General features: G+C 50.3%; 2 protein-coding genes across 13 annotated transcripts in view; one reads left to right on the forward strand and one right to left on the reverse strand.

Moving 5' to 3' along the window:
- On the reverse strand, positions 1 to 8,400 carry RHNO1 (RAD9-HUS1-RAD1 interacting nuclear orphan 1). 6 transcript variants are annotated; one of them, XM_033867194.2, is made up of 4 exons: positions 8,274 to 8,289; positions 5,000 to 5,152; positions 2,289 to 2,540; positions 1 to 1,224 (listed from the first exon to the last, which is right to left on the reverse strand). In XM_033867194.2, the coding sequence occupies exons 3-4, from the start codon at positions 2,454 to 2,456 to the stop codon at positions 670 to 672; spliced, it is 723 nt and encodes a 240-aa protein (XP_033723085.1). In that variant the 5' UTR covers positions 2,457 to 2,540; positions 5,000 to 5,152; positions 8,274 to 8,289; the 3' UTR covers positions 1 to 669. The 6 variants fall into 6 exon arrangements, with proteins under 6 accessions (XP_033723085.1, XP_033723084.1, XP_073645272.1 ...); XM_033867193.2 differs by lacking the exon at positions 8,274 to 8,289 and adding an exon at positions 7,606 to 7,712; XM_073789171.1 differs by lacking the exon at positions 8,274 to 8,289 and adding an exon at positions 7,671 to 7,685.
- The window catches only part of FOXM1 (forkhead box M1), a 14,037-nt gene continuing 8,016 nt past the window's right edge, over positions 7,896 to 13,916 (forward strand). For 4 of the 7 annotated variants that reach the window (XM_019925937.3, XM_073789161.1, XM_073789163.1 and 1 more), the window contains exons 1-5: positions 7,965 to 8,011; positions 8,280 to 8,356; positions 9,803 to 10,351; positions 10,929 to 11,080; positions 12,755 to 12,985. In XM_019925937.3, coding sequence (XP_019781496.1) covers positions 9,850 to 10,351; positions 10,929 to 11,080; positions 12,755 to 12,985 — 885 coding nt within the window. In that variant the 5' untranslated portion in view covers positions 7,965 to 8,011; positions 8,280 to 8,356; positions 9,803 to 9,849. Of the gene's footprint in view, positions 8,012 to 8,279; positions 8,357 to 9,802; positions 10,352 to 10,928; positions 11,081 to 12,754; positions 12,986 to 13,916 lie in introns of all 7 variants that reach the window. The other 3 variants (XM_019925939.3, XM_073789162.1, XM_019925938.3) reach the window with 2 other exon arrangements.

Here is a 13,916-nt window from a genome sequence, read left to right on the forward strand (position 1 = left end):
TTTGAAAAGATTATATATTTATTTACATACATTTTAAACAGTTACAAGAAATCGTTTTCCCACCCTATTTAATATTTACAGATTACTACAGTTGGAAACAAAAATTCAAAACATAGTAACCCTAAGTAACCTATGTCCCCTTTATCTCCCTTGGTCCCACTGACTCATTAAAACAGGCTTGCTGCCCTTTCTTCATCCAGCCCTCTCAGCAGATGAGCCAAGATTGCAGAGACAGCAGCTCAACTACAAAAAGTCACAGTTTGCTTCGAGTTTTTCCGTGCATCTGGTCACAGAGGAAGCGGTCACTGAGTCGGTACTCAGACATGTGGAATGAATTAGTTTGAATGAAGTGTTTAAAAGGATGAATAAGCAGTGGTTAAAGGGAACAATTAAGAAAGACCATTTGTAGAGGGGGCAGTACTGCTGCATTAGTGACAGAAGCAGGGTTCTCTAAAAACTTCCTGCAGCCATTTATTTACAGACTTTTTAAACAGTTACAAGATATTTAAAATTTTTTAACAGCTAATACAAGGAAAATACAAAGTGAACTGTTTATGACACTAAAACTGTTTATGACACAAGATATTTTAAAAAGCAAATCTGGGAATTCAATTCCCTTTTGACTCCAGCAATCAATTTCTTGAGACCACGGATGTCCGAGAAACCCAGTCAGTTTTTCACAAGGAACTGGTTTCTGCTCAGCTTCCCCCTCTCCCTGAGGTAAGTGAACAGGTGTCGCCGCCTCCTCCATGTGACCTTTATCCCGTACTTCTCCTCAGGAGTGTCTTTAACCAGAACAGGCCCGGGCTCTGGGCTCTTGGGCGTGCTTGTGTGAAGGGAGCAGCTGGGAAGGCTGTTTTCCCTCTGCACCGAGGGAATGGGCCCTCCCTGCCCTGAGGACTCTGGGCTCTGGATATCCGGTGGAATGAAGACATAAGGGAAGTTCTGAAGTGCATGTGCTGACAGCTCCCCGCAGCTTTGGGGGCTGAGCATGGGAACCAAGGGCCTTCCAGAAATGTCCTTTTCTGGTTGACCGGGACAGTCCCTGATTAGGGGGATCCCAGGTCTGGCTGAACTGGCAGAAGGCTGTGGACTCTCAAATGTTAGGTGTGGAAACCTGGAGCTGGTAGACTGTCGACTTGAACGCCTTGCCTGGTCTCGGCAATGACGTTTCCTGTTGACCGGGAACCAGCCTTCTGCTGTTGTATCAAACTGAGGTGATACCTAAGGATTCCAAAAGAAAAAAAAAAAAAGTGAAGAGCGCCAACTACCAAATACAAACCTAAGGAAACTGCATCCCATGACCAGAATCCTAAATGGGGGCCCATAACAGCAATGGACACAAAACAAAAGCAGCTGTCTATTTGGATAACAGTATCCAAGGGATACGGGCTTTGGGCAAGTTACTCAATCTCCCTGGCTTTCAGTTCCCTCCTGTGCACGAACGGGGACAATGCCTCTTTCGCTTCATCATACCATACGGCTGCAACACGCTTAACTGTCTATGTTTCAACTCTGAGAGCGGGCCCAGCAGTCTTATTCACCATCGATCCCCAGCCCTAGCAGAGCACCTGGCACCAAGAAGGCCCCAGTGAAGGACGAAGGGCTGAAGGAAAGAACGGGGAGTGAGATCAGGCACGGAAAGCAAATAGCAGGGGGCGTGGCACAGTGAGGACTCGATACATGTTCACATGTTCATTCCTCCTCATCAACAGGGTTCTAACATGTATGTTTCTTCCCCAGTCCTGAAGCCAGGGCTCTGGTTCTCCCCAGCAATCGTGGGCAAAGCACACTTACTAAGCTCTCTTAGGCTTTTGTCTGGCTCTTCTGCTACACTACTTCCCTGACATGCGGTAGCTGTGTTCTCTTCCCAGGGCTTTTAAACTGTCAAAATAGAACATATGCCATTTCTGAGGATTCTTCTTCAACGTTTGGTCACTTAAACAGTAAATAGAGTACTTAGCTAAAAACTCCACGTCTCACGGGAAGCTCAGGGAACAATCTCATTTTTTACTCATTCTGACATTTCTCTGGCTTTCTCACCCAGCTACTGGATAGTGAAACTTTTATACTGAACTCTTACAGAGGAATGTGGGGCACGGGAAAGAATCCAATTACAATCAACCCACGCCTCAGTCTGAACTCAGGAAAAAAGGTAAACCAGAGAACATGGCTGAGGACAGACAGAAGGAGTACACCATCTCCTTGTCCCTGCGCCCACGAGTCTCCACATGGCAGCGTGAGAAGCCTGGTAGAGGAAAAGTCAAGGCAAGAATCCCATGGCCTACCCAGGAAGTGATGGTGCTGTCGTCAACGGGCTTGCTGGGCACCTGTCTAGTGTGGGTGATAGGAAGCTGGGGAGACCCATAGCAGTGTTTGGGGCCCTCCAGTGGTTGTTGGCAGAATAGCAGCTGGGGTTTCTGGGAAATTTGGCGGCGTTTTTTCCTGGGAGGCATCAATGGGTGAGGGTAGGGCAGTTAGTAACTGCATGATGCTGGTTGTGGTCAGGTCCAGGGAGAGACTCCACTTCCAACCCATGCCTGTGGAGAAGAAACAAAAGCTGGGAGAAAAAAATCTGCTGATTCCCCAGCTCTTCCTCACACTCTGCCAGCCGAGTCTGCTAGCAGCCAGCAGCCCTACCCCAAGATTGTGGGGTGGTACACCTACACCACCAAGGCAATACACACTAGTTTCACACTCAACGACATTCGTTCAATGAACACTTATCGAGCACGTGTTAAGCACCATGCTGGGTGTTGGGAGTTTAAAGATGAATAACCAACCACTTATCCCATGATCATTTACTGGGTGCCAAGCACTTGTAGAGACACAGACTGCCCGTCTTCAAAGAGCTGAGAGGCTAACAGAGGGAGACAGACAATTACAATAATGAGAGCAGTGCTCCCTTGCACTCCCCCCAGGGGAGGCCTTCTGGAGAGGGTGATACCTGATCTAGGTATAGAAGGGCTAGGAAAAGCCAAAGAATGGGGAGTGGGGGGGGGGGCGTTCCAGGCTGAGCAGCAGCACACACCAGGGCAGAGACAGGAAGGAGCACTGCGAATCCAGGCACTCAGCCTCCACGGAGCTGGACACAGGCATGAAAAGACAAAAGGCAAGACCTGAGGAGCGACGTGGTGTCAGGCTCAGGGCAGAAAACCAGGCGGACCATCTGAGTTTGGACTTTGGCCTAAGTAGTCACTGAAGATTTTCCAGCGGACGGATATGACCAGACTTGGATTTTTTTTTTTAACTTTTACCCCAGATAATTTCGAACATACAAAAAAATAGTTAATAATATAATGAGCTCCCACGTGCCCATCACCCAGCTACAACCATCAACCCACGACCGATCACATCCCATCCACACCCCATCCACTTCCCCTACCCCTTTATTATTTTGAAAATACTCTGTTCCCAGTCATGATATCATTCCTAGTAACACAACTAACATATATAAATATACATATTTATATAATATACATTAATATATATTTATATGTGTAAATTCCTTAAATAGTAAATATCAAATATTCAGGGTTGAATTTTCAGTTGTCTCCTAGGTGCCATGCTTGGCTTTTGTTTGCTTTTGTCTTTTAGACAGGACATCCAGGCAACAGTGTGGAAGGCGAGATCAAGTGCCCCGGAAGCAGGGGGACCAGTGAGAAGGTAACTGTGTTGCCTGAGAACCGATGAAGCCGTAACCTGGGCAGTGTCAGCAGAGGTGGGAGGCGGGAGGCAGAGGCAGGGCCAACAGGACCCACAAAGGAATAACAAGTCTGAGAACGCGTCCAGTGGGTCTAGCCCCCAGATCAGTTTTAATAAGGGTTCTGTCAGTGGGTTGGTGGGACGGAAGTTTGAGTCGAGAGGTGAACGGGTGGTGCCGGCATGCTGGAGGGAGAGGCACAGCAGGGCAGACTGGTTCCGTTATACAGTGTGATTCCTTCATTCAGTCAACAGCAGCAAAGCAACATACTCTGATTTATGTCACTGGGCAGTGGAGATACATGTAAAGAGAAATCAGGACGAGGTCTCTACCCGCAAGGAACAAACATTTTAGGGAGAACACAGGTAATGAATACATCCATTTGTTCATTCATTCATTCAGCAAATATTTACTGAGTGCCCACTGTGTTTTGGGCACCGTTACAGGTGCTAGAAATATATAGCAGATTACAAAATTAAATCCCTGACCTCATGGCGCTTACATCTAGTTGGGAAGTGATTAGAGGTACAGAGAAAAGTGAAGCAGTGTAAGGGGTTGAGCTGACCCAGTGCTACTTCAGACAGGGTCGTCGGGGAAGGCCTATCTGAAAAATGATATTTGAGCAAAGACCTGAATGAAGAAAGGAGAACAAGCAGACAAGAGAAAGATGTGAGAAAGAATGTTCCAGACTGAGAGAACAGTTAAGTGCAAAGACCACAAGATGGGAATGTGTCTGACTTGTTCAAGAAGCAGTAGGGTCAGCATGGCTGAACTGGAGAGTGGTAGGAGGTGAAGCCAGTTCACGTGACACAGGGTTAAGGCAAGGGTAAGGACTGGGCTGAATTATGCTTAGTGCAAGAGGAAGTCACCGCAGGGCTCTGGACAGGGAAGTAACACAGTCCGATTTTTACTTTTCAAAGATAGCTCTAGGTGCTTTGTAGGAAAGGTGGGTTGGGAAGAGGGGGGACAGAGAAAGGAGGCAGAGAAGCGAGTTGGGAGGCTCTTGCAGGAGCCCAGCGGGGAGATGACAGTGGTAACAACCGCTCCAGGGAGAAGTGCCGAAGTTCACACCTTGCTCAAAGTCCCCAGCCTCTTGGGGACACCACATTGTTCAGCAGTCCTACTGTGTCCTTGATCAACTCATTTTCCACAAAGGTTATCTTAAAACTTTCCCACTGTCTTAAAACTTCGGAACTCTTCTTCTCTCCAAACCAACCGCCTTACTTCCTACTTCACAAAGAACACAGGAGCCATCAAAGGAAACACTCTCATCTTCCAGAAGGCGAGCTCACAAACCTCAGTACATCTGCATCCATCCTCTTCCTTTCTGCTGTAACTAGAGGTCAGTCCCTTTTGCTACTGTGGCCTCTCCCTCTGGCTGGGCTTTGGAGCCTTCCTCACTCCACACGCCTTTCCCAGGCAATCGTCTGCTGACATGTCAATAACCACCTGGAAGTACACGAGTCAAGCATTTCTATATTTGGCTTAGAATTCTCCACACTCAGGACCCAAACATTCCACTGCCTACGCGATAGCAACTAGATGTCTCAAATGCACCTCAAACTCAAAGCATTTACACCCGAATTCATGCTCGTTTCCCCTGCACCCCCCTCCGTAAAAGTGATCATCTTCCAGGGCCCTTGCTCAGGAAATGGTATCATCATTCATCCAGCTATGCCACCAAAAACCTTGACATTTACCTTTTCCCTCTACCATCCAACCCAACATCAAGCCCTGTCAATCCTATCTCTTAAACATGTCTTCAAAAATACCCCTCTCTTGGGCTTCCCTGGTGGCGCAGTGGTTGAGAGTCGCCTGCCGATGCAGGGGACACGGGTTCGTGCCCCGGTCCGGGAAGATCCCACATGCTGCGGAGTGGCTGGGCCCGTGAGCCATGGCCGCTGAGCCTGCGCGTCCGGAGCCTGTGCTCCGCGACGGGAGAGGCCACAACAGTGAGAGGCCCGCATACGGCAAAACAAAAACACAAACAAAAAAAAATACCCTCTCTCGAGGAGGGCAGTTGGGGGGAGGTCGCAAAATGGATGAAGGGAGTCAAGAGGTACAAACTTCCAGTTGTGAAATAAATACGTCATGGGATGTAATGTACAGTGTGGTCACTATAGTCAATATTGTATTTCAAATTTGAAAGTTGCCAAGAGAATCTTAAAAGTTCTCATCACAAGAAAAAAAAGGTTTTTGTCACTCTGTATGGTGACAGATGGTAACTAGACTTACTGTGATCATTTTGAGGTGTAAATAGGTAATCATTATGTTGTACATCTGATACTAACATAATGTGTTATGTCAATTATACTTTGGGGGGAAAAACAGATTTGTGGGTTTTAGCGACAGTTCAGTATTAAATGTGGGATCAGAATCAGTGGCAATTTTTGAGACTTGTTCAACTCAAAATTTGATAAAAGCATTCCTCCTTTGTGAAAAATAATAATCTTACCCTACCCCTCTTTCCCTCTCTCTCCACCACCCTTCAAGTCCCAACAGTTCTGACCCAGGGGTAATGCAATAGCCTAACTGGTCTACCCTAACCTCTGGCACCCCCTGCAGGGGGACCTTTTTAAATTGCAAATCTGATCTTGACTCACACTCCTGCTTAAAATTTTTGAGTTTTGGGTAAGGACCAAACTCCTAGTGGTGGCTGAGGTCCTGTGGCTCTGGTTCCAGCTTCATCTCACACGCCCTCCAGTGCAGGTCTCTTAGCTCAAATCCCTCAGATATTCTTCAGCCTTTGTGCCGCCCACGCTTCCTCCTGCGGCTTGGCCCTGCACACCTCATTCCCTTGGCTTGGAGGGTCTCCCTCCCGTGTTTGCATAAAGGCCTCAGATCTCAGACGAAGCTTTAGTTCATCAGAAATGCCTTTCTCTTGGGAATTCCCTGGTGGCGCAGTGGTTAAGAATCCGTCTGCCAGTGCAGCGGACATGGGTTCGAGCCCTGGTCCAGGAAGAGCCCACATGCCGCGGAACAGCTATAAGCCCGTGTGCCACAACTACCGAGCCTGGCTCTAGCGACCGCAAGCCACTACTGCTGAGGCCATGCGCCTAGAGCCCGCGCTCCGCAAAAAGAGAAGCCACGGCAATGAGAAGCTCCCGCACCGAACCGGAGACTCCGTAGCCTTTGCTCGCCCCAGCTAGAGAAAATGCCCCAACGCAGCCAGATTAATGAAATGCCTCTCTCACCTACCATAAGGCAAGATCCCCTTATTTACATACTCAAAAGTTATCCCTGAGCTCTAAGTTATCACTTCGCAGCTGTAATTCTCCACTTGATTAAATAAGCAATTCGCTGCGAATCTGCTCCCATCAGACCGTAAGAGCAGAAGAAAGACCCCGTCTTCCACTGCATCCCAGCGCGGCCCGGCACACGGTAGGTGCTCAACTAAACGTGTTAACTAAGTTAGTAGATAAAGTCCTTTACTACAAAGAAAAGACTGCGGGGGGCGGGAGGAGATCAAAACTCGAAGATGCAGGGTGGAGGCGGGGTTCACCGTGTGCGAATAATTTTTCAGGAGGGAACCTGAACGAGGTCGTATCTGCGCTCCAGGAGCCCTCAGGCCGCTCGGGGGCCCGCGGGCCCGCGACGGTCGCTGGTCGGAGGTCAACGGAGGACAGTGCCCCCAGTGAGGGGGGAAGAGCCCGGGGCGGCGGGCGCATCGCAGCCGGGCGGGGCGGCCCGGGGTCCCCACTGTCCCTGGGGTCCCCCGCGCCCCGCCGCCCTCCTGCGCTCTCCCCACGAGCCGCCCGCCTCGTCCGCCTCACCCGCCCGCCCGCCCGCCAGGCCCGCACGCCGCTCTGTCTGCCTCACCCGCCGCAGACCAGCCCGCCCGGCTCGCACGCTGCTCCGCCCGCCTCACCCGCCCAACGAGGCCGCCGTTCCGCCCGCCTCACCCGCCCGGCTGGGCTGCCTCGCCAGCCGTTCCGTCCGCCTCAATCGCCCGGTCGGGCTGTCTCACCTGCCCTTCCCGCCGCCGCCCCGCCCGCCTCAACAGCCAGGCAGGGCCCACCCGCCCGCCGCCGCCGGCGGCGTCCCGGCTGAACGCGGAGACAGGGCCGGCGCTGATTGGCCACGCCCGTCACGTGACCTCAACGCTCCGCCGGCGCCAATTTCAAACAGCGGAACAAACTGAAAGCCTCAGAGCGGGACCCCACCCCCGGCCCCGGCCCCGGCCCGGGACCCCCCCCTCCCTCCCGGGATCCCGGGATTCCCCGCCCCGCAGCCGGGGTCGCTACCCGGCCTGCCGGTGGGAGCAGCGCGGAGCCGCCCGGAGCCGGCGTGTCCGGCGGTGCAAGCGAGGTGAGTGGGCGGCGTGCGAGAGGCCGGGGCCGGGAGTACGCGGAGAGCTGGCTCCGGACGGGGCTGGCGACGGTGCGCGGCGCTGCTGCATCCAGCCTCCCGGCCCTCCTCACCTCTCCCGCTGAGCGCCCCCGGCCTTCCCCCGGGAGGAGGGGGCGGCCCGCTTGCTCTGGCAGACGGCGGCTGGGGTCCCTCTGAGCTTACTGCGCTGGGAGCCGAGGCCGACCTGCTCGCACACTCCCCTGAACCCCGTTGCTCTCACCTCTAGGCCTCCACTCCGCCCTTTCCCAGGACCCTCCTCCGGGTTCCGGAGACCCTCGCAGCCTAGCCCTGGTCTGGATGTGGGTGAGTCCCGGGAGCCGCTCCGGAAGTCTCCGGGCTAGAAAGTGTTGGCAGTGGTAGCAAGAGGCTGGTCAGAGTAGAAGGGAAAATTAAGCTTTGGACCAGGAAGTTATCTTTTGCGGGTGGGGAGCGACTACTAGTATCTACTGGTTGATGGGTGGAGGGAGGGAGGCCGGAAGAGATAGGAGGTGGAAGTAAAACTGAGATTTGAAGGTAGAGGAAACCTAGATATACAGGAAAAGGAGGCAGAGTGGAGAGGGTCTGTGGATTCTAAGCAGATGGCAAATGTCAGGCGAGTGTGACAGTCAGTTTTAGGGAGAAGGCAGATATCCTAAAAAAGGGACAGCACATTCCTCTGTCGCTCAGAGTACCTCTCACTAGAATTTCACAACTTTACACAATGGTAGAGTATTCCACAGATCTGTTAAAATCAAAAAACACAACTTTTAAAAGATAAAACAGTTTTCCTTAACACTACAAAACCACCTTAGCACACTGAAGATAGCACAGTCTGTTAGTCAGAAGACAGGGATAACAGTCTTGGTTCTGGAAGAGAAATTAAGCGATACAGTCACATGCTTAGAAAGTCAAAATATGAATAAGCACATGCAAGTACTAAAATGTCACTATATAAATAGTTTGCAAACTGTAAAAGAAAAATGTATTTTTTTTTTAAGAAAGGCAAGGATAATAGCCTGTGAAATGATGTCACCCCTTAGCGTTACCCTGGGCCTTGAGTAGAGCAGTTTCCCCCTTATCTGAGGTCTTGTGAGCTGGAAGATGATTTCTTCAGTGGTGTGACAATAATGGTACAATCTGCCTTTTTCCTCTGATTTTGTGGGCTCAGATCCTTTAATTTATAAAGTAAGTTGGTATAAAAAATATGTGGTCTACGCTAGAATGGATTATGGGATCAGAGTCTTGTCAGGATGTCCTATTCCATCATTCCCGTCCCAATAGTCACTGCAAGGGATCTGTGTTACAGTAGGAAATAAGAGACATTTCCACATTTTTGTAGCTTCCCTATTTATTTCTGTAGCTAAACATTCTTTTTTGGCCACACCGCGTGCCATGTGGCATGTGGCATCTTAGTTCCCTGACCAGGGATTGAACCCTCACCCTCAGCAGTGAAAGCACCAAGTCCTAACCACTGGACCGCCAGGGAATTCCCAAAACATTCTTAAGCTCCTAGAGCTTTGACTATGTTGACCTACAGCCAACCTAATCCCACTTTCCCCCTTTGAATTTCTTCTGTTTGCTTCAGTTTTAACTTTTGTCAGTAGAACTCATCTCCTTATTGTCTGTGGTCTTTACAGAGCCCCAAGGAGTATTCACCTGGGCCTGTGGGCTTATGCTCCTGGTCATGTGATGAGGAAGACCCCTCCCTAACAGAACCTCCTTCTCAGCCTAATAAACCTCTGACCTCCTGCTGCCCCTTGTGCTTTCCAGGGTCCATGCTTGTCATTCTCAATGGAGAGTGAAAGCACAGATTCATAATGAAAACCAGCCCCCGTCGGCCATTGATTCTCAAAAGACGGAAGCTGCCCCTTCCTGTTCAGAATGCCCCAGGTGACACATCAGAAGAGGAGCCTAAGAGGCCCCCTGCCCAACAAGAGCCTGCTCAACCGCAGGCCTCCAAGGAGGTGGCCGAGTCCAACCCCTGCAAGTTTCCAGCCGGGATCAAGATGATTAACCACCCGACCATGCCCAACACGCAAGTGGTGGCCGTGCCCAAGAATGCCAACGTCCAGAGCATCATCACAGCGCTGACTGCCAAAGGAAAGGAGAGTGGCAGCAGTGGGCCCAATAAATTCATCCTCATCAGCTGCGGCGGAGCCCCCACTCGCCCTCCAGGACCCCAGCCTCAAGGCCAAGCCAGCAATGATCCCAAGAGGACAGAAGTGATCACCGAGGCCCTGGGACCAAAGTCTGCATCCAAGGACGTGAATCTTCCTAGACCAGCTGGAGCCCTTCCCGGGCAGAGATGGGAGAACTGTGGTATGTGGTCTGTAAGGCAAAGGGCTGGGGAGCTAGCCTTCCCTCTCTGGTGGTGAGGACTGCAGTCCGCCACATTGACGCTTAGGACACACAGGCGTCTGCCCGAACCGGGGGAAAGTCTTGCCTTTCTTCATCCTAAAACCTTGACCCGGATCCTTTGGGCACTGTCAAAGGGGTTGCAATGTAATTTAGCATTTCTACTCCCTTCTTTACATTGGAAAAGGAGTTGTTTATCGTTTCTAGTTATCCCCTGCATTGACCACATAAGGAAATAGGAATCTTTCTCCATCTTAATGAAGGAGAAAGCATAAGGAGGAAAAGTGACTTTCCTTGTTGAGATGCTCAGTCATGCTTTTATAAGGTCGCCTTGACTGAGCTCTAAGGCTCAGTGTGGCTCAGACTGAAATGCAACTTGAACCATGCTCCTGAATTTCTCCCGACATCCTAATGGGGCGGAGTACCCGGGATGTGTTCCCTGTCCCTCAGGACAGAGGTGATCCCTAACTGCCACCTTCACCGGGCCTGCTGGGCTCGGGATCAGGCAGCTAAGCGGCGTCTTGGGTTGTTTCCCCCGTAGCTGGCGGCGAGGCAGCCGGCTGCACGCTAGACAACAGCTTGACAAACATCCAGTGGCTTGGAAAGATGACCTCCGATGGGCTGGGCTCCTGCAGCATCAAGCAAGAGGCGGAGGAGAAGGAGAATCGTCACCTGGAGCGGAGTCAGGCTAAGGTGAGCTGTCCCGTCACTCACTAGGGCAGTCAGAGCTGGTGCAGGGAATTTCTAAGATGGGAAATCAAGCGGCCTGTGGAGTAGAATTTCCAAGTTCTGATATTAGCACTCACTTAGTGTGACTCTATATAATTTGGAGCTCCCTTTCTACCTGGGATCTTACCCCCCGCCCCCGCACCTCCCTCGCTCCTACCTGTGAAATTTCCTTGAGGGCAGACTCCTGTGGCTCGCTCTGTACCCCGTCAGCACGGGGTTTAGTACTGTGCCCTTAGGAGGTATTGAGTAAGTATTCAGGAAATAATGAAGAGGTGTCAGTTTGGAAAGCCACTTGAACTTTAAAGAGGTATCCCAACAGTATGAAAGGAATACAGCATTTTAAACAAGATTGTTTTATTAGAAGATAACTTAATAGCAAATAAAATGAGTTAGTTGTGAATTTTAAATACCTCTCCAGCAATCAAAATTGATTTGACCCATTTGTGTAGCCTGGGTTTGTTCTTCATGGTTGCCCTTTGTATATACCCTTTAATCCATCATTCAACAATATTTATTTTTTTATCTTTTTATTTTTTCCTTAAATAATTTTTATTTTTTTAACATCTTTATTGGAGTACAGTTGCTTTACAATGATGTGTTAGTTTCTGCTTTATAACAAAGTGAATCAGCTATACATATACGTATATCCCCATATCTCCTCCTTCTTGCGTCTCCCTCCCTCCCACCCTCCCTATTCCACCCCTCTAGGTGGTCACAAAGCACCGCGCTGATCTCCCTGTGCTATGTGGCTGCTTCCCACTAGCTATCTGTTTTACGTTTGGTAGTGTATATATGTCCACGCCACTCTCTCACTTCATCCCAGCTTCCCCTTCCCCCTCCCCGTGTCCTCAAGTCCATTCTCTACGTCTGCGTCTTTATTCCTGTCCTGCCCCTGGGTTCTTCAGAACCCTTTTTTTTTTTAGATTCCATATATATGTGTTAGCATACGGTATTTATTTTTCTCTTTCTGACTTACTTCACTCAACAGTTTTTAAAAGGGAGGATTTACGTGGATGTGTACATAGGTGAAAACTGAGCTGTTCACTTAGAACTTGTGTACTTTACAAAGTTATAGCTCAATTTTCTAAAACATGGATGATCAGATCTTTGCCTGCGACTTAGCCAGATGTGTGCCCTGCTGACATTTGTCTGTCCCATACCCTTGGGAATATTTCTCTTGTACAAACATTGAAAGGAGGTGGGTTTATTCACATCACATCAGGAGTAGAAATCAGACTAAGACCTAAGTCCCTCGACGCTCAGGTCTGAAAAATGGGTGTAGTTTTAACATACAGTTGATGCTTTAAGAGTCATAACATGTACCCAGACTTTCCTGAGAGGTTTCAACTGACAAAGACCGGACTTCTAATTATTATTGGGCAATATCTTCAAAAAAATGACTGACGACAGAGAAGTGGTTCTATGTTTGGAGACTGGATTAGATCACCTCTAAGATTCTCCCTAACTCTAAAATTTTATTCCATGGAATAGTGGTCTCAGGTGATTTGTTTCCAGTACAATTCTATGGGATAAAATGTTTCTCTAGGGGATGTTCTTTGGGGTGGGGTGGGGTGGGGCGGGCGAGGTCTTGTGAACTCTCCGTGTCATCGCCTTTTCTCTTTCCCTTTGGCTTCTCAGAACGCTCAGGTTGAGGGGCCCCTGGGAGCATCGGCAACCTGGCCGGACTCTGTGTCTGAGCGGCCACCCTACTCTTACATGGCCATGATACAGTTTGCCATCAACAGTACGGAGAGGAAGCGCATGACCCTGAAAGACATCTACACTTGGATCGAGGACCACTTCCCCTACTTCAAGCACATCGCCAAGCCAGGCTGGAAGGTACCGTGTCCTGTAACAGCCACAGTCAAGGTCAGTCCGGCCCAACAGTTTGTCTACACGGAAGGGCAGTGGTCTGTGTCAGGTGCAGAGGGAGCAGTTAAGTGCCAAGGATGCTAGAACCTTCAACAACCATATCTTTTGGATTGGGACTCGATCCTGCCGAATCCAGACAAAAGCATCACTAACAGCCCTGTAACCACGTCACCTGTCGCTACCCTGGGTTGATGGAGACTCCAGTACAGCACAGAGCCCACTTCTGTGCTACACTGAACAGCAGCTGGAGTGACTAAGTAGCTTTGTGAAAATATATTAATGAAAAAAAAAATCTGTAGGCCTCACGATCCAAAGATTCACCTTCTATAAAGTCACATTTCTTCTCCAGAAGGCGGGGATCTTTTCCTCCCGCTCACGGGAACACAGATGCCTGGGAGCCATAGCTCACACGGGGCTCAGAGCCGCAGCGTAGGTGCCCCAACAGATGCTCTGTCCCAGGCCAGTGGGCTTTTGTATTTTTTTCCCCACAGCAGGACAGTTAACCTCACACTCACCTCAACTGAATTCCCCAGCAGCATAATTTTTCTTTTTTTTGGCCACGCCACGTGGCTTGTGGGATCTCAGTTCCCCGACCAGGGATTGAACCCGGGCCACAGTAGTGAAAGCCCAGAATCCTAACCACTAGGCCCCCAGGGAGCTCCCTGGCATCGTAATTTCTTCACTCGCCTCTCTGGCTACTGGTTGCCACCCACAGCCTCACTCCTCTTTCCCACCCCTGACAGCTGTCCAGGTCTCTGCTTTATCGCCCCCTCAGGAATGGCCCCAGTCTCTGTCCCTACTGGGCAGACGGGTTGATGGCTCCGGTTGCCAGCTCCGCCACGCGGAGTGTCACAGGAGCTGCCAATAGGCACGGTTACGAGGACACAAGGCCTGGGCCTGATTTCCTTGGGGGACGTCGGCGGTGGTG

Source organism: Tursiops truncatus, chromosome 11 (genome assembly GCF_011762595.2).
Source record: "Tursiops truncatus isolate mTurTru1 chromosome 11, mTurTru1.mat.Y, whole genome shotgun sequence".
Classification (NCBI taxonomy): domain Eukaryota; kingdom Metazoa; phylum Chordata; class Mammalia; order Artiodactyla; family Delphinidae; genus Tursiops; species Tursiops truncatus.